The sequence below is a fragment of the Drosophila rhopaloa genome, unplaced genomic scaffold (assembly GCF_018152115.1).
Source record: "Drosophila rhopaloa isolate 14029-0021.01 unplaced genomic scaffold, ASM1815211v1 contig_167, whole genome shotgun sequence".
Lineage (NCBI taxonomy): Eukaryota > Metazoa > Arthropoda > Insecta > Diptera > Drosophilidae > Drosophila > Drosophila rhopaloa.
The window spans coordinates 4366218-4386612 of NW_025335047.1; the positions used below are offsets into that span (position 1 = coordinate 4366218).

Below are 20395 nucleotides of genomic sequence, written 5' to 3' on the forward strand. Positions count from 1 at the left end.
GCCGTGCGCGCTGTCATTAATAATGAATGTTGACGGCAATGAACTTTTAAATGTTGCATGCATCCACACGCTGCCGCGTCCTCTTTCCACGCGGCACTCCTTCTGCAATTGTTGTTGCTGGTGGCATGCTATTACAGGTAAACGTGCTCAAAAGCAACAGCCGCAGCTTTCGTGTTGAAATTGCATTGCAAATGCAGTCAAAAAGAGGGGGTTTGAGTTCTTTGGGTGGTGTGCGAAAGTTTACTCCTGTTGTTGTTGTTGCTGCTGTTGCAGTTTGTGCAAATTTTTTTGTTGCAGCACAATTTTGTTGGCTGTCGCAGCTGTTGCAATACAGAAGCACGGCAACACAGCAGCAACATCAGCTTGTTAAATTTGCTGCATAAATATTTATGCGACTATTCCATTCTAACCAACCAAACATCCCACCAGCATACGCATTTTTAAACAAGAAACATAGTTTTTAAATAAAGAGGAGATTTTATGTATAAAATATATTCCTTATTTTTTGCCGTCTAGACTTTTTGAATCAGCTCGAAATTCTTCTTAAATGTATCTTTTCTCTCACAATGTTTTTTAATGTACATCCATTTGGTTTATCTACCTTCTCATTGTACTCACCCTGTGGATTGTCTCCTCGAAACTGTGCTGCTGTCCGCCGGCGCCGCCGTTTATCATTTGAAAGTGCCTCAGACGATCGTTGGCCGCCTGCAAGAAATGAGAACAGAATCAATTTAGGACTAAGTTTTAAATTCATTTTCAGGCCGAGCAAGGTGCTATGCCGTCAATCGCCCAGCTGGCTTATTAACTTTCTCAAGTATGCACAAAGGTTATGGGAGGGGAGTGGCGGGGGAGGGAAAGGGAGGTAAAAGGCTACCCATAAATCAAGGACTACTTGAAAGAGGGTCGGGCCGAGCCAAGCCAGTCCAGCATCGTGCTTTATCGCCATTGGAACGCCATTTTATATTTCACACCTTTCAGCGGGGCTTTAATTTTTAATTAATAACGAGTCAAGGGTCAGGTTAGGGTCGCCCTTCGACCCTTCTGCTCGGGTCGCTGTTTAATGCGTTTGTTTTCTTATCATAAATAGCAAATCAGGTGGGAGAACGAACGCAAGGCCAGGTGAGTGCTGTTTAATTATATTTTGAAAGGCAACGGCTGAGTAGGATGCCGCTACTTAGGCACATATCCTTAGTCATTTCCTGCGCTTATCTGTAGCAGGTCCTGGCTTTTCCCCCTTTTCATTTTTCTTTTTCTTCTCCCCCCGGCAGTTTATTATTTATATTTTTTTTTGCGCTTCTCCCCTGCCTTTATTTATTCTTTTCTGTGCTGCTTGTGAAAAATTTATGCATGTCCTTGCTTATTTATGAGCAGCGTCGCCGTCCTGTTCCACGTTATCTCTGCTCCTGGCCGCAGTTTCATTGCCAGGCTCAAGAATAGTGCCTCGCCAGTTCCAGCTGTGCTCCATCGTCTCCGTCTCCCGATCCCGATGCTTTTCCCCAAAGGTTGCTCTAATCAAAGGCGCTGAATGAATCCTTTGTGAGCGGCGCAGATAAAGCGAGTGTACAACAACTTCTGAAGGGGGAGGAAGGAAACTGGTGGTGCTGTTGCAGCCAGGATGAGAAGTGGCAATGTAGACATGGCCGCTGGCAAAACATTTTTAACCTTTTCAGCTGGCAGAAAAGGAGAAGCTGCGCGCCGCGCATAAAAATTTACATGTCCCCAGGGCCAAGATTAAGTATACTACACAGAGCACTGCGGAATATTCAAGTCAAGACGCAGAAAGTCATAAAATGGCAGCCTAGAAGAAGGAAATTCGAGGAAAGGAAACCGAACGAAATGCGAGCAAATAAATTGAAAGAATTACCGCAGCAGTTGATTCAAATGAAAGGCTGGGGACAAAAACTTGCGGGACAGGACAAACAATTTGCTTGCGGTCATAAAACGAAGCGCGAAAATGAGTTTCAGTTGAGGGTTGGGAAGGGAAGGGAAGTGAAGAAAAGGGGGAAAATCCTGGGGAAAAAGGATGAAGGGAGTACTTTACTTACCCTGGCCTGAGCGCCATTTTGTTGATTGTTCCGATCCCGTCGATTGACAGTCTTCAAGCCTTTCAGCAGTCGGGCCAGTGTGGTGCGTTTCTTTGTCTCGCGACCCTCTGAAAACCGCGGGGAAGAAGTTGGGGAAAAAGAGGAAAGAAATGGAATTAGTAAAGGGAATTGAAGTCGGCGGCTGATTTACATATTTCCCTTTTCCGCATCTCCAAACCCTTGCAGAGGGAGTCATACGTTTTATTACAACTTTACTGTTCAAAATAACACTATTTAAACTAAATAAATAAGGTAGGGTTTACATGCATTATAACGTTCTTTGCGAGTGAATTTTAATTTAGCAATATCTGAATTTACTTAAGCAATTTAATTCGTTTAACTTTTTGATTTTTTAAATTGAAAAAACAATTTTAAACTTAGTTTTAGATCTTCTTGGCTTCAAGCAGTGATTGCTTTTTTATAATATTAAAATTATAGTGTATTATTTGGCTTCTTAGCCTTTGGCTTTTTAAATCTTCTGCAAGGCTAAGGACTTTGCTTCACAGGATTTTCTTTATTCAACTTACCAGCTGTCGGTGGAAATTCATAAAAATAAGCAGAGCGGGGACTCAGGCAGCTGAATGATAAAGAATTATTGTTAGCATTAAGATTCAATAAAGAGAATTCGAACTATTCAGAATCTTGTACTCACTTTTGCTGCACAAAGTTCAAATGGGCGACATTCGGTGGCAGAGTCTGATGCTGATGCTGATGCGGTCCAACTCCCGCTTGTTGCTGTTGGCCTGGCACAATTGGTAACTGTTGCTGCTGCTGATGCTGCTGTTGCAGTTGCTGCTGCTGTATGCTCTGCTGCGTCTGCAGCGTCTGCTGCTGCAGCAGTTGCTGCTGTTGCGTTAACCCTCCTCGCGCCACTCGGGGTGCAAAGACGCCATAGCCAAATCCGTAGATTTCATCTTCCTCCTTGTCGGACAAACAACTAGAGGGCTGAAAAAGTGGTGGATGAAAAATTAGTCATTTTATCGTTTACTTTTCGGGAAAACTAAACACACACTACAACATGCAAGTGAAAGTGGAGAACGCAAGCAAGCTAAAAATATTTACACAATTCTTAACACACAATTAAATAAATTTATTCGGATAGATGCTTAATGGTTTTTTGGTTATTTTTTTTATTAAGCAACGCCAACATCAATTTCCACTTCTTTTTTTGAAAAATTCTTTTCTTTCTGTTGATTTTGTAAATATTTTCCTTAGGGGACCGCTAATGGAGTCATTCGTTTTCTATTTTTTTTTTTTTGGTTTGTTGGTGATTAAGGAGGCGGGAGAGTTTGGGTAGTTTGGTGGTACCGTGGGGTCATCATCATACATACCGAGTACTTTCCGGGCACATAAATGGGCTGGCTATGACTATTGGGCAGACCGGCGCCGTGCATCGAGTGGCCGCGATGGCCGTGCTGCTGGCGGTGGTGCAGGACGCCGCTGCTCCCGCCGCTGCCACCGCTGGCCGCACCGCCGCTGCCGCTGCCCGTGCTGCCGCCAGCCCCACCGCCTCCGCATCCGCCGCCACCGCCGCCGCCCATCAGCTGGGCGGTACTGTGCAGCGGACTCCGCTCCGCCCAGGCCGCCTGGCGCGCCTGCTCGAGAGCCGACAAAATGTCCCCGAAGGGAGCCATTAGCAACTCGCAATAGACGGATGCCAGGCCCTCTAAGTGGCCGCGTTGTCCATCCTGCAAAAGAGCGAGAAACGAGCAGCAGAGAACGTAAAACACTTGGCCAAATTCTATCTTTCTTTTTTCGGCAGAGTGAGTCGAGTGTGGGTGGGGAGGGGTGTTATGAATGCTATTTTTGGGTGTGCTGAGGTTACAGTGGGGCTAATATAAGATGAATACCGGGTGAGACAGAGCGGTTAATGATGCTACATTGATGTTGGCGTTGGATGGGGTTATCGGTTCGACTATTCACCGGGTTAATAATTGAAGGGGTTAATTCGACTTAAGGTTAATACACAGCTGTCATAACTCAACTACGGGTTACACAAAAGACAATCGTGAAAGCGAGTAGGGTGCCAAAGGACCAATATCACAGTTAAGTTAGGTAGTTATAAAATCATATTAGTTTTAAGACCTAAACAATAGTTTTTATCGTGATATTTATATTTAAGAAAATATTTGTATCTCTGTTAGTTAAAAGATAGTTTTGATATACAGCAAAATAATGTCATATATATTTTATTTCCATCTTAAGTGCCCACAACTCGTTTTATAGTGTACCTCTCACATAATTAAATAAAAGCCTATATGTTCGAGCTCAAATGTTTGCCTGTTTGCCTACAATACGCCGCTCAAGTCAAATTAGTTGCGCCAACTGCCGCTGCCAATTGCCACAAATAATTGAGTCCGCCCGGGGGGAAAGCGGGAGGCGACAGGGGAGAGGGGGAAGGGGGGCCAACTAAAAGCTCGAGTGCCAAACATAATGCACTTAGTCTGGGCATAAATTATGGCCACACCCGACCCCACAACATACGCGTCTGTATTTACAGCTCTCGAAGCAATTTCCCTCATTCGGTAGGCGAAACATCTCGGGCCTGATAAAATTGTTAACAAACTGCCATGTTAAATTACACAAAACAGAGGCACTCACTCACTCACACACACTAACACTCGCACAAAGGAACAATGGGCTTCCCTTACGCACTTTTTCATTCCATACCTGCAGGGGCAATTTTGCAGGGCGAAAAAAGAGCGGAAATAAAGGTTAAGGGGGTTGGGGGTCGGGGGTTAAAGGTTGGAAGGACCCCACTGCCTTGACATTTTGAGTGGCGCTCGGGGCAATGTTAAACGCTTGACATTGTTCCACGGCTCTGCGCTGTGCCGCGCTGGCATCAATCAAATATGACACGCATTAAAATATCGCCCGATTCCTGCCGCTGCCACATGACCCCCCGCCCCCCGCTCCACCAACAATCCTGCCCCGATTTCATGTGGGGCCATGTGGAAATTGACAGGCTTCAGCTTGCCACCTGGCCCCGGATTTTACCTGGCCATCTGCAGAGTGCCAGTTATGGGTGCGTCGTTGTACTTTGACGTATGAAAAATACCTGCCACGTTGCTCTATGTGCCTTATTATACTCTTTTTGTTGCGGGCTTAAGTAGACGGTTATCAGCAATTTGTCACCCAAATGAGAAGTCACGACCTTTTACCAATTCAAATAATGAAGAGATTTTAAAGAAAAAGTAATACAATACTTTTAAGTGTACTCAAAGTATTTTAAGCTTATTTTGACCAAATCTATATTATCTTATCAATAATTTCTGTAGTGATATTTTTCCTAGAGTATCCGTACTCCCACCTAACAAACTTAGCATATTCTCCTCTCTATAGTTAAATTGAGTAGACGAAGGACCTCCAGCCCAGACATGCGTAGGGTATAAGAGCCCGCTTTTGTATATATATTGTGCAATTTGCGAGGAAATTGCCACGTTTAGCGTAATTTTTGCTACTTATTGCCTCTTTGACTAGGATGCCATGGCAGTGAAAAAGGGAGAGTTCTGTTGCCTTCGGCCATATTACTACCAGCCAGAGTTCCATTTTCTTATTTTTTCCTGTCGTTTTCGCCCTCTTTACGCTTTGGGTAATTTCACAATGAGCCCTCGAGGCTGCTGGCTTGTTTGGCCTTTTCATTAAAGGTTAACTCGCAAAGTGTCAACTTTTGATGAAGGGGAACGAAAGTGTTTTGCCCTTTTATGACTGACAAAGTGTGTTTAATGCTCGATTGAAATGGGTCTGGGCCAGAGACTGATATGGCCGCAAAATGATCGGATCACAAAGCTGTCTTCGTATCAATCAACATGTTATGCCCTCTAAACTGACTCAGTTTTGTAGCAATTGTCTGGTATGTGTTTTGCTTCCTTTCAACAAGTCATTATGCTCGTGCACAAATTTATTATACAATTCTGAGTTTATGCTTCATGAGGAATCAATTTCATCTAGCTATATGGTTGATTATTACTTCATATACCATCCATCCCAATGACCGCCCCCTTTCAAAGGTCATCGAAGCTCGTCCAAGTCGTAACAGCAAATTCATAAAGTCATTTGCAATTTAGCTGCCAAGTACTTGAGTGCCAAATGAACGAAAATGCCAACTGACAGAAACTTTGCTCCTGCCAGATGGATTTCGATATAGATATATCGTACTTATGCTCATGGTTATATAGTATGTTTGCGCTAGCTGAACAAATTCATAAAAACCCACGGAGAGGGCAAAGCAAGCAAAATAACTGTCGCAATAAAATAATTTATTGAAGTTTTGCAATGCCAGCGACAAATGCAATAAACTGCGAACTCTGTCTTGGCTCACATGACGTATGCGTTATAAATTTATTTTCAATGGCTTCTCCGCAGGAGCGATCGGGTTGAGAATTGGAAAGCTGCTACTGCTGCTGCTTTATTGGCAACTCTTGACACACATCGCGGTGCGAGAAAAACGCGCCAGACCAAGACAAACAGCAGGCGAGGCAGTTAGTTAGGGAGCCTGCCAAAGTCCCAGGACATAGGACGCAGGATAAGGGCGACGGGATAAAGTGATGTATTAGTTTAACGCCCTCACGTCCTCGCAGACAGTAACAGCCACTAAAATAGCGACAGGAGCCAGGACGAAAAAAATATTAAGCGAGGAAATATGTTGCCACGATATTGACAGCATGAATCGAGGGGCGGAAGGCGGAAAGTGGAAAGCGGTAGAGCAACTTTGGCCCAGGATTTTGGCAATGACAGCAGCTACACAAGACATCCCAACTTTTTGGCAACGAATTTTGTTATTCCATATAGAGTCAGCCAAATGACTTTGTTTATTTGTTTCATGTACATTTCCGTAATCAGCCCGGCACAAATTACACGCCGGGCTAATAACTTTTGACATGTGATTTCGCAAGTGGCGTTAAGTACACGCCGCCCGTTTTCGGTTTGCTCATTAGGCCTGGTCGAAACACTCGTTCCCTAGCTGTCAATTTTTTCCGCAAACTTGGCTAGCCAACTCGACTTGCGGCCTGTTAATTGATGACGTCTGCCCAGGGGCGAATTATAACTCAGATTGCTTTTCTCCTCTGCCTATGTATGAAATATGAAAGAAAGCATTTATTTTTAAAGATTTAGGCTGCTATTTGCAACAGTTATAGTAAATAGTATTAAGGCACATTGTTGTTAATTATACTAAAACTATCTTCCTTTTTTATATGTAAGCTTCCTAATCCCAGTAATTCTTGTACTACTTCACATATATTTCCTTGAAATAACAGGGCATTTGGAATTGAACACAACCAATGAGATATAATCCGTATCTGCGCCTGGCTAAATCCGTTTAATGAGCAAACACAACGCACGCAAAATTACAAAAGAAGAACAGGGGGCGGGGAGCCGAAGTGGAGAAGAGGTAGGATTTCTTTCCGCTGCTGGTCAGCCAGAATATCGTGTTTACACAAGACTTCGAGAGCCACATGCAAACACCAATTAGAGTGACCACAGGGCAAACAAAGGGCATCAATTAAGGGGACAGGGAAAGCAGAGCCTCAGCCTCTTTAAGTTTGCCCATCCCTCGGTCGGTCATTCAGTCAACCATTAAGACTGCCATCAATTGCAAATTGTAAATCGCAAAATCTATTTGCAAGTCACAATTGTTGTTAGATGGATGGCTGGATTGGAACGGAAGGCAGATCCGTTTCCGTTTCGGCCGCAATCAGCTGAAAGAAATCAACTGGAGCGTTGATCCACGGCCGCTGTCTGATGCCGGCGAGCACTTAAGGGTTAATTCCATAAATTGTACATCAAAGCAGCCAGTTGGGGGTTAAGGGGGCGCGGTCCTCAGGCATTTTTGCCCTGCAGTTGACAATTTTTGAAAGTCAGTGATTTGTAAATAATCCTTTTATAAGCACAATGGCTGCTCGTTAACGGCAAATGAGTTTTGACATGGCCAGTGGACATTGGCCCTCCGTTTAACCCCCGACTGCCGACTGGCAATCTAGATACACTTACTCTCACACACACAAACACACACACGCCCTCGCTTATCGCTGTGTGACAATCTGGGAATGAGGCTCTGAATAATGCCTGGCCATTAACACAGCCATCATCGTTATCATCATCATCGTCGCAGTCATCATCATCATCATCGTCCTTGTCCTTATCCTTGCCCTTTGAACCCCCTCCCTCCACCTCCTTGGCCGGCACTTTCAGGCAACACCATTCTGCTTGTAGTTCGCTGTTTGGCTGTTGGTTTTTCCGTGTTAATATCCCGCATACATGCAAAGTTGTGAGCCTAGGCGGAGGTTTTCCATTAAGGAAAATGCTATTTTGTACTTACATCCTTACATGAGCAGGCAACAAACTCGAGACTCGAGACCAAAACTATGTTAAGTTGTTAAAAAGCACAAAACTCGGGGCAAACTCTTCCTTTAGGAATTCATTAGCCAGGCACATGTATCGACACAACCAAACGAGAGGGATACACTGAATAAAATTACATCTTAAATGATGATCGAGTTGTGTAAAAAAAGTGTTAAATCAATATTAGTTCATTGCAAAATATTGAGCTGGTACGATTGAAAGCTTGAACCACATATATTATAGGACATATATTCTTTGGCAATATATATTTTAAGATTTCTATTATATGATAGTATATAGTATAGTATAGTATTCTTATTTAAAAATGATTCCTTTCATAAATCGCTGGACAAAATAATGTTTAACTTTTAATCAAATGCGATATTAAATTCATTGGTTAGAATATTAAAATATTGTTTTGTGTGTAGACTGTGGCAGAAAGAGAGGGCTACATTGAGGCAACTGTCTGCATGGCCCTGCCTAAAAGTATTTTCTAATTAAATACTCATGTTTTACAATATGACGCTGACATTCTGCGGAAATGCCTTTTAATTTTCACATTTGAGATGCTCGCAAGCACACACACCAGCCAGTACACACACACACTCACACTCCACCCACAATTTTCCACCCCTTTCCTTTTCCGCTTTCAACTCATTTCGCTTGGCATCTTCCATTCCATCCAAAACGTGGCACATTTAAGTTTAATTTGCCAGAAATGAGTTTTAGTTTTCCACGCGACACACGGCGCACAAATTTTATCTTCAGATGGCTGCCCTTTTGGCTCTTTTGCTGTATCATTTCCGCAAAAGGGAGCGAGCTTTTCCACATTTCCACTCACGCTTTTCCGCTCGCACATACATTAGCAGCAAATAATTTAATTTCTCATTTGTAAGTGATGGAAAAATCATTTCAAACATAAAAAGCAAGCTGGAGTGCGTGGAAATTGTCAAAAGGGTTGAGCATTTTGTATGGGGAAAAAAAGCAAAAATTACGCATACGCAGCGTTTCACATGAAAGTGTAAAAGTCAGACAGCTGCAGGGCAAAACGCTGAGTAGGAAGAGTCAAACGACTGGCATTACATTTCAATTTCCATTCTCATTTCATTTCCATTTTCCCTGCCATTTAATTTTAATTCATTTGCATTGTCTCATTGCAGCGTGGGTTCGTTCGTGTTCTTTTGTGCTTCAAATGGAATGAAATCAGCCATAATTAGCATAATATTTCATACTTAATATAATTTAAGTTGGCAAAATGCACGCCCGTTCGCCCTCTATGTCTCTTATTTTCCCCTATATCATCAGCTGGAGTGACAGCCATGCAATGCCCAGGACAATGAGTCCTGCACAGTCCTTGCATTTTGTGGGTGGCTCTGTGAGAAGAAAGGGGAGCGCTGTTCCGTATGACATATGTGCACGCAAAGTGCAGCATTTGATTGCTGCCCTCGCCCCCCTCCCCCTCCTTTTCCAATGGATTCCCCTCGGTTCCAGCACTTTCAGCCGCCTCCCCCTGCGGATACGCACGTGCCCCCAGGCCGCTTGTCTTTGGCAATTTATGCGCTCGCCTGACGCAATTATGCGAAATTTTCGCACACAGCAGGAACTGCCGCCCCTTTCCAAAGGGTGTGGGCGTGGCTAAACGCTTGTTGCGTGGGCGGGGCATTTTAAGTTTTCCTGGGGTTTTTGGCTTGGCTTCGGTTTTGGCCTGGTCTGGTTTGGTTCGGTTTGGTTTGGGGTTTGGTTTGCAACGTAATTTAATTACTTTTTTGCGGCATTTATACACAATGATGGGGGCGGTCCAATGGATGGACAATCATTTGTTGTTCTTGTGTTGCTGGGGCAATTTAAACTTTCGGACGGACAGAGAAATGCTTGAGGTCATATTACAGGAAAATTAATGTTGTTTTAATTGTAAATGAGTTTGCAAATGGACAGCGAATTTTCGGTGGTGTGCCATTGAAGGGAGATTAGAGCAAGAATATTTCTCATTATGTCTAGACTTGGAATGATTCATATTTTGAGGCGGAGGAAAGAAATTATAAGATGTTTATACTGGGAACGCAATCATAGATTTAATGTTAATAATATTTATTGCAGTCCTATCCGTTTAAATTCATTTTTTTTTTTTTTTATTCTAGGCAAGCATTTTCCTTATAATGGAAATAAACAGTTAATTGAACAGACACATTTTTCGAGCCCTTTTCAAACGTCAGCCCATGATTGATTTCATTTCGTTTGAAGACAAACATTAGGCTTTGCTCACCCCACCCACAACACAGCAAATTGGCATTAAATGCACAATCGAACTCAGGAAGAAAACTCAAAAAAAGTAACACCAATACCAAAGTACATAGACTAATCTGCCACAGGAGCAGAAAAAATGGGAAATAGGGAAAATGGGGAAAAACAATCCGCTCACAGGCACAATGGTGGTATGAATATGTGTGGGCGTTGCTGTGCGAATGAGTAAAAGGCAAAGCGACTGACGACATGAGAAAGTGCCAAAATGACTAACGCACGTATGAGAAGGTTGAGGGGGCGGTAAAATGGGCGGTGTAGGCCTTGAACGGCCAGAAAAAGTGGGAGTTGAGGTGGCAACATGACTGGCAGGGCAGACAGACAGGGACGGACGGCGACAGACGGAGACGGAACGACTGACAGATTGAGTTTCATTTGGGTGGAAAACACGAAACCAAAGTCAAGCGAGGATAGCACCCAAATATTTTGCCAAATTACATTTCAACAGCCTTTGCCGTTACAGTTTCTCTCAGCTTACGAGTGGGCTCCCTTTTTTTATACGCTTGTTAAGGGGTATTCTTCTTTTTGTGGTAAATAAGAAAGGAGCAGAAAATAATACTTTATATAAATTAGTTGTTTATATTTTTAACAAAGAGATATTGAATTATTAATTCATTTTAAAGTTGCTCTAGGCTTTTATAGCTTAGTAATTTTAGAAATAGATTAATAGATTTAATTCTAAAAAAAATATCATACCATGAAATTTAAAAAAATATCTAAATATTTTGTTTATATTCTACAGAGCTACATTTACTTATACACAAGACACTGTTCATCGAAAGTGTATTTGACCCTTCGCTTTTCCACTCCCAACTTTTCATCACTATTATTTTCGGTTTTTTCTGCTTTTCCAGCTTGGTCAGTGAAGGAGAATTTCCACATTTCGCACATCAATGTCAAATTGAGGCATCGGTCAGACAGCAGACACGAGCGAGTGGGGAAAATGGCCAGAGGAAGCCAGGAAATTGCCAAAAATGCGTGTGTGCGTGGGCCTCGTAGTGGACATAAAATGAAATGAACAAAAAGATTTCTATCTCGAGCGTGGCCACTCGAATGGTCAAAGTTGCTTAATATGACAGCTGCTCCGGCGGACGAGAAACAAATGAGCGTGTGTAATAAATGTGGCCGTGGACAAGGGTTCAAAGTTCGGGCCAAGAAACTGCAATGTGGGTGGTAGTTGGATTCGCTTAGGCGCCAAGCTCTTTGTCATTTCACCCACCGATGCTAATCCATGGCATCAACTCGGAATGCTTAAAACAATTTACTTTGATGCGGCGGCCAGGGCCAGTCGCATCGCAATCCAATTGACTTCATTTGTCCGAGTAAAAAGCAGAAGACAAAATGGATTAAGTTCCGCCTTCGGCCATTGTCCATTGTCCATTGTGTCCGGGAGAATCCGTTTAGACATTGTATAAGTATAACGATTGTGCGGCACCCCCGAGTCATATTCGTAGTTGTTAACCGCCCACAACAATGAGCCCATGGTTTTGATGAATTTATTCACCCAAACCCCATGGCAGAGCATATGAATTGATTTGCTGTCAGATGCGGCGACTGCATGCACGACTTGCCTTCACTGGGATTCCTCATTATGCCGCACATATGGCCATGTTGCCACACCCCATCCCCCTCATACGACGACTCCTGTCCCACAAATTTACCCACTTGGTATGCGCAGGCATGTGGCAAGACTTTGGCTGCGGCTCAGCACGGATCAGGCCCATCCCACCCCATTCCTCGAAAACCTGATTCCTTGCCGTTTGACTGACAGTAATATTTGCCCAAATTTACGCGTTTCCTTTGCCCGCAATCAATTTGCATTGTTTGATGTGCACCCTTAAAAAATATATACAATTACGATAGAAGTAAATGGACCCAGTCTGATGTTTTATTTTTTCAGGAAAAGTCCTCAGGTTTGAAATACAAATGGAAGTGGAATGCCTACCAAACATTTTTATTTCCAATGTGGATCTATAAATAGTTGTTTGCTATTTTAGGAGCAAACCAAAATATTTTACATTACAAAGAAAATATAAAATTTCTTTTAATTAAAAAATATTTTGAATATTTTTAGACAAGTTTTGGGTAGTTTTCTTTTTCCACAAAACTTTTTTTGAAGTGCCGGCTAGATGCCTAATCTCAGCATAATTTCATTATCATTAGCGAAAGAAAGCGAAAAACTTTGGCCGCCAAACAAGCTGTCAACATTTTAATAAAACCAAAAAAGAAGGCGAAGCAAAAATAGCGGACCAGAAAAACGCTTTGGCAAAATATTTGTTTAAAATTAAAAAGGCAAATGGACTTCTGGAGTCTGGGCCCCGAGCAATAAAACTTTCTTCATCAAGTCAGTGGAAGTAGAAGTAGAAGTGGCAGTGGCAGTGTGGCAGGAGCAGAATCAGCACTTGCTGGCCTAAAACTATGCTTAATTTTTTTATCAGCTGCAAGTCACGGCGACCCAAAGACCAACTTTGCCCTGGCATTGGGCCAAAAGTGGGCGTGACATCGCAGATTGTGTGCGGCGCTGAAAGCCGCGGAAAATGGTAAAAGAAAATGGCAACGTTTGGCCTACAACAATTCCGCTTTTTTCACATTTTTTTTTTTTTTGTTTTTTGTGAAACAAAAGCGCGTACATTGAACTTTTGAGTGGGTAACAAAGGGGCAGCACGGTAGGTGATGTGTAGGTTCAAGTTGGGTGTGCCCAAGTGGGCGTTGTGTTTCCCAGTATGCGTCAACGTAAATAGTTTGTGTTCTCCGGCAGGAGGAGCAGCAAATGGCAAACAGAAAGACAGCAGGCAGTTGGCTGTTGGCACTTTGGCAGTGGAAACGGCAGCAGCAGAAGGCAAAAGGCAGCAGGCAGAAGCAGTCGGCAGTCGACAGTCGGCAGCCAACAGACAGACAACAGACAAGTGCACCCTTCTTCCTAATGAAGCCAGCCAAAAACACGGGCCCAGACACAATGTCTGCCCATGTTTTTGTGCCGAAAAGTGCATACATGCTGCTCTGTGTCGGCCTCCTCGCACGGCGAAAAAAATTGCATTGAACATGGGAAATACAACTCTTTGGGCTATTTATCATTTTACAAAAAATTTATATTTATTAGTTTATTTAATTTATTATGGCAAAAAGCGATTTTAAAACCCAAAAAGTGGGTGATTTTTGTAAGTAAGAATATAGAATTTCTTTCATTCTTGCAACTTTGAAACCTTTGAAATTATAATAACTTAGTGACCTAATCTTTTAAAAATCTGATGGAATAAGAGAGCTCTATAAATAAATTGGTTAAAATAAGTATCTTTTAATTTATAGAAATTTACCTAAAATAAGCAAATTTTTCCGACCTAATCAGGTAACTTTTGGAACCAAGATTTGCATGTCATTATGCTTTTCTCGCAGTGCACTGTCTGCAACCGGCAATCGCAATCTGCCAGCCATCTGTGAGGCGTACACACTTGTCAGCCCGGCCCAGGGCAACCCGTTAGACACTGTTGACAGCCGGCGCACAAGGTGCAAGAGTAGGTAGGTTGGGTGGGTTAGAAAAGGGGGCTGGCCACGCCCCTTTGGCATACCTTGCCGGCGCAAACGTCGACGGCCGCTTGACAACTATCTGTCCGTTTGCTTGCCGGCTGTTTGGCTTTTAGTGCACTTGCCAATTGGCTGACCTAGAAAGTGGCATACAACAAATACCCCCCCCTCCACCCCCTCTGCATCCACAGCCCGTGAGTCATTGTCTGCTTTTAGTGCACTTTTGCACGCTTTTTTGCATCGCCGTATTTATGGCTTTGGCTTTTTGCGAGCTGTAAATCTGTTAAGCCCTTGAGTGCCTCGTTTTGGTGGGAGTGCTGGCAAATTAATAAAATTTTATGGAGCCACGACTTGCATTTATTATGCTAATTTCCCGTCTCACTGGCAGCCCACCCCGCTTCCCCTCTCCCCATCGGGGATCAAGTTGATTATGGCTTATCAAAGCTATTGGCGCTCTGGCAATTGCAATTTCATTTTATGTCCGTGTGTCCGGGGCAGGGCATTAAAAATGCAAAAGTGATTATCTCTAATGGCAACGTATGCGACCCGGTGGTGGATGCTGTGTGGCAGAGTCCTGATTGAATTGATGGCATTCCATGGAGTGGTTAGGTGCTAAATGCTGCTTAGAAAAGAATTTAATCGCCAAACAAAGCCAACAATAAACATTCCATGCGACTGAGCCACCAAAATGGCATCAATGTCATATCAATCTAAAGCTCACACTACGGCTGAATTCATTTAGCCGCAGACAGTGGGATTCAGAACAAGAGCAATCGGTGCAAATCCGAACAATGCAAATTAATATAGCATACTTAACAGCGCTCAGCAATGCACCTATTTTGTGGTGCTATCACACTTTGATACCCTGTAAGCGGTTTAATGAGGGATATAGAGTCGACTTTTTTCAAGACAAATACTTCTTAATTTATTAAATTAATAAATATATTTAATTGATAAAAAAGAAACACCAAGGGTAGGCTACTTTTAAACCATTCAATGGTTTAATGCATTGTTTCAGTGAGAGTTATTCAAAATAGACTGTTTCCTGTTAAACAAACTATTCAAGTAAAGAAATGTTTTGGAATTTTTAACCTTCTGTTCCAGCTTGGGAAATAAATCATTATAAACTCGACCTTTACTCCCAAAGTCCGAGTGGTAATAACTTCTACAAATGAATCCATCAGCACAGGGTAACTCTTTTGATTTTACCACACATTACTCCCTGTCATGTGTCATTTTGCTGTTGCTCATCGGCAGATTGACACTTTCCATCAAAGCGACAGCTGAGGCAGCAGCAACACACTGGCCGCAACAGTTGCACATTTGATTTGGTTTTGTTTGTTCGCCGGCGGACGGAGCGACTGCCACTCCACTCTGATTTTCCCACAGATTTTTTGCCCAACTGGTTGGGGCAGTAAAAATTTACCACAAAGCAGACAAACTCACATACACAAACCAGCAATCCAGTCGCGTCGCATTTCTGGCCTTTGTTGTTGTTTATCAACGTTGACAAATCTTTATGTCGCCTGCAATCTTTTTTTTTGTTTTGTTGTTTGGCTTTGTCGCCGTCGGTTTGTGTTTGTTTATGCCCGGCACTCTCGCTATTTTTCATTAGAGCGCTCTCGCATGCGGTTAGAATCCAAATGGAGGGTGGGTTGAAAGCGGATTTGGATTTAATTTATTTAAATGCTTATCACGAAAAGGCTTAAATGTTGTTTTGCCTGTTGCGGCGGCGACGCTCGAAAGCGGCTTATGAAAAAATGAATATCGCAGTGGAGTAATCAACCCCAAAATGGTGAAACCCCTTTCCACAGAAGTCGCTGGTATATATGGCTTAATTAACAGAAGGGAAAAGGAGCCACAAGACAAGACTCGAGACAAGGCCACAAATCGGTCCACGTGAAGTGAGATGGACAGGGACAAATAAAGGGGCAAGCCAACCGCAACAAGGGAAAACTCAACTCAACTACACAACGGGGCCAAAAACTGTTACGTTCAATTAATTATTCAAGTGAAAATTCTCATATCCTGGCAGTACATGCGAAATAAGTTCGACAATCGACAGCTGTTGTTGACCTTACCCCAAAATGGTCCACAATTTATGGTTGCAAATTGTTTTGCACCCGAAAAAGGTTACGGTTACGGGCCACGGGCAACTGGCAACGGGGCGGATGAGCAACATATTCCGTTGCTGTAAAGTCAAAGGCAAGCAAAGGTCCAACTGTTACGGCCACTGCTTTGCATGCCAAACAAGGCGAGGATCTTCCGGGTGGGTAAAAGGTCCCTCCCTCAGATGTTGTTGATGATGATGATTGTAATCCGGTTTGTAAGTTATGTGCTGCTTAATTGAGTTCACATGCACATGACCTGAATTCTTGATTGCCCAAGGAGCCCAGGATTCGCCTCGAAAAACCAAAATCCCTGTCCCCCCCTCCCATTCTTAATGCCCATGTGTGTGTGGGTGTGTGTGTGTGTAGCTGTGTGTATGGGGGGTCGCGTCAGGTGTTCTGACTGCTGATGAGGCCACAGCACGTGTTGCTCCCATTCCAGAGATCCTGGGACTTTGCACAGATAGGAGACGTTTAACCTGCAAGTTGATTTCACTTATCCCTTTGCTGCGCTCCTTTTATTACGTAATTTCGTAGTTTACTCTGCCGGCTTTACCTCTGCTTTAAGTGGCAGGAAAAACAATCTCTTAATTTTCGTAAATCTGCACATCATAATTTATTTTAATTGCCTCTAAGACCCCCGGTGAAGTTCCCCATTATTCCATCCCCATTCCCATCCACTCTCCTCTCTGTCTGGGCTGCCGTAAAAAATGACCCAGACTTTGTTTTGGATTTGAGAAAATGTGGGGAAATGGCCAAAGAAAAGCAATTTATGATAGCCACATGGATTGTTTATGATGTCTGGGTCGGCTGTGGAAATTTACGTGAGCCAAGCTCCGCTCCAACAAAAAAAAAAAAGATACACGAAATCTTCCAATCTAGAAAACTTTTGTGAGGGAATAACGTTACCGAGACCGGCAGATAAATGAAACTAATTTAGTGAGCAGCTCTCGTCTGGGGAGCCAGAAACAATCTAAACCAAGGCAAAAGGCTTAAAATCATTTGCCCGCAAATATCCAAGGGCCCCAGACCAAAAAATTGTATACCCAAAAATATGTAAATACAATGTGCACCTGGCGCTCCTCCCATCTAAGCACAAATATACTTAAACTTTTTCGGGGGGAGGTTAAGGGGGATCGGGAGATGGTGGTGGGTCTGCGGTAAGTTTTTCGGCTGCTGGAGAACTTTTCCCGCTCCTCGGGTCCATGGAAAAACTGTTGCTATTTTGGCAGGCAACTTTTCCATGAAGCGCTGAAGCCTCGCAACAGCATTTGACAAATGCCGGCAAGACAGAAAGGACACCCAGGACACCCAGGACAACCAACAGGATGTGTGGGCTGGGCCGGTCCTCCGCCTCTAATGCCAAAGGTGGTTGTTGTGGCTGCGTTGCGATGCCCTCGAGGCTTTTGCACGAGGCTTTTAATAGTTTGATGTATGAGTGGCTCATACTTCTTCACCTCCCTTCGCTCAAGGGGCAGCCACACATATGCAAATTTTTCAAAAAGGGTTCGGCAGCCATGTCCCCCATTCCTTTTTCTATGTGTGTGTGGAAATTAACACAAATGTATTTAGTTTGTGCCCAAATATTTCATGTCTGGGTTTGGGGGGCTTCAAAATGCTCTAATGGTTGTTCGTGAGTAATGGCTTTCCGTGGTTAAGGGAGAGCTTTTTAAGCTAATTTTAACTTCTAGCTAGGCAAATTAAAGCCTTAAGTAGTCATTAATCCGGAGTTTGCGTTTTAGGTAAATGCAATAAATATTTATATTGAATATAAGCAACATTTTTAAAGTCTTTTGAATAAAAACAATAATTTAATTACAGTTCCCGAAGCTTAAAGCACTTATTTAACTCTGATCCTTAAACTGTTTTTCTCCTAAATATTAAAGTGTTAAACCAAATGAGTTTCAAGCTTGTGGAAAATATTTAATCGTAAAACATCTGGGTGTTGTCGCTAGCAAATAATGAAGACAAGTTCAAAGCAAACATAAATAAAATTGTTAACATTCTCTCGCCAGCCACGCCCCCTTTTTTTCCCCCATCAACACGCACACGCCCAAACAATTGAATTTGCTTCAAGGAGGACGAGAACACGAAATTTCTATACATAAGTATATTTCTAAAAAAGAAATAAATACATATAAAACATCGTGGGAACGGGGGAAGACAAAAACTTTTTCCTTTTCGCTGGCTGGCAAATGAAATTCGCTCGTTTGATGTGAGCACGAGTTGTTCTGGATCCCCTCCCCAAAAAAGCCCCCAGATCCATCTATGTTCCTTTTCAGTTGAGTTCAGTTTTTGTGTTCCCCATTTCATTCTTTTTTTTTTTTGTTCTGTACTGCTTTGGCTTTGGCTGCTTTCACTTTGGGCGTCGCCTTGTGCAATTGTTTGAATACTTTTGCAGCGCATTAAATTAGTTTCGTTTGAGTTAACGTGCCGAGACGAGATCCAGACTGAGACTCTGACTCAGGATGGCAACAGACTCAGACAAACTTATAATCATGTCAGTCAAAGGCAAAGCAAGGAATTTGCTGTATGTGCTCCTTCTTTTCCCAACCCACGAACTCATCATATCCACTCCCTCCTGTTTTTGCTGTCAAAAAGTTTATGCAGACGGATCAGAAAAGGCCAGGACCCCTTGCAAGTGCCGCAAGAAATTAACCAGCTAAATAAATAAATAAAATAACAATAATGGGGTGGAGCAAAGGTTGCCGAAACAGGGGTCGAAGTAGATTCTTTTTAAAGAATATGAATATATAAAATCTGTTTTCAGTGGTTTCAATCCATAAATATAAATATTTTAAGGCTCAGTACATTCTTGCCAGCATTTTTATAAGCCCAATTAATGTTTAATATGGAAAACCATGGAAAAACTTATTGTTATTCTTTATCAGTTATTCCATCCTTTTTACGTATGCACTTAAATGGCCAGGGAACATTAAAACCATCGATTGACTTTAATGTAAACGCTGCACCAGCAGAGCGGCACTTGGGCAATAAAAGTGTCGAACAAAGTCAAAAATACGTTCATAACTCCTCCTGATCCCTCCTGCCAACCTCCTGCTAATGCCTTAATGCGCAGCAACAATAAATGTCCAATGCTCAATGAAGCTGAAAGTTGAAAAGCTGAAGCTGATGCTGAAAAGCAGTGAGTTGCGGAAGGAGTGGTGCCGATGCTGGGTAAAAAGGCAGCCAGACGATGGCTCCTTACGGAAAAGTGCAACTATTTGGCTGCCACAGCATCCTGGAATTGTTGCAAGGATTTTCCCCAGAAGCCATTGAGCTGGTAATTGAAAAGCGAACGGCAGCAATAGCAGCCAATGAAAGGCCGAATTAAAGCTGTTGACATACAAGCTGGGGCAAAGATCTTGTCTTCCAATCCCCGGCGAGATTATAAACTTGTCGGATTGGGGAAGTCTCAAAAGGGAGCTGCTTTCTGCTTGTGCTGCAGTGCAAACTTTGAACCCGCCGCAAAATGTTGTTTATATTTGTATTTATTTGCTTCTCTAATTGAAGTGCCATTGGCGGTGGTTTTGGGGGGGTTTTATTGCGACCCAACCCTTATGTCGAAATTATGCAATTCTCATAATGCTCGCTCCCCCTTATTGAGATCATTTGCTGAAGATATCGCACGGACGGACCCTTTCTTTGTTGGCACGCGGCGGCAATGCTGCGGTTTGAGGGCTGCTGAGCAATTTTCATAACTTCATTTGCATTTAATAGAAGGGCAACATCTCCCCGAGCAAAGCAAATAGAAATAACAAAAATTAAGCAAAAATGTTTGCTACGTTCCGAAATATTTTCCTTTTCCTATTTCCAGTTTTTTGGAAGGGCAACAACAGCGAACGCATGTCACCATCAAATAAATCACTAAACGCTGTGACAGTGTCAAATGTCAGGAGACGAGGGGCGTTGGCGGGGTGGCTAGGGATAAGGGTTTGAAGGGTGGTCCACTGAGGGAAAATAGGTTTTGAAATGAATTAATAATAATAATTACAAAATGATTCCTTTAAATATGAACATTTTTTACCTTTATTTACTACA

The 20395-nt window shown here is 42.8% G+C and overlaps 1 protein-coding gene across 1 annotated transcript in view; it reads right to left on the reverse strand.

The window, feature by feature from the left end:
* LOC108044192 overlaps positions 1–20395 on the reverse strand; it is a 156725-nt gene that overhangs the window by 15087 nt on the left and 121243 nt on the right. Inside the window, 4 exon segments of the mRNA XM_044458577.1 lie at positions 619–705; positions 2046–2152; positions 2612–2661; positions 2737–3029. Of these exon segments, the coding sequence (XP_044314512.1) occupies positions 619–705; positions 2046–2152; positions 2612–2661; positions 2737–3029 (537 nt within the window).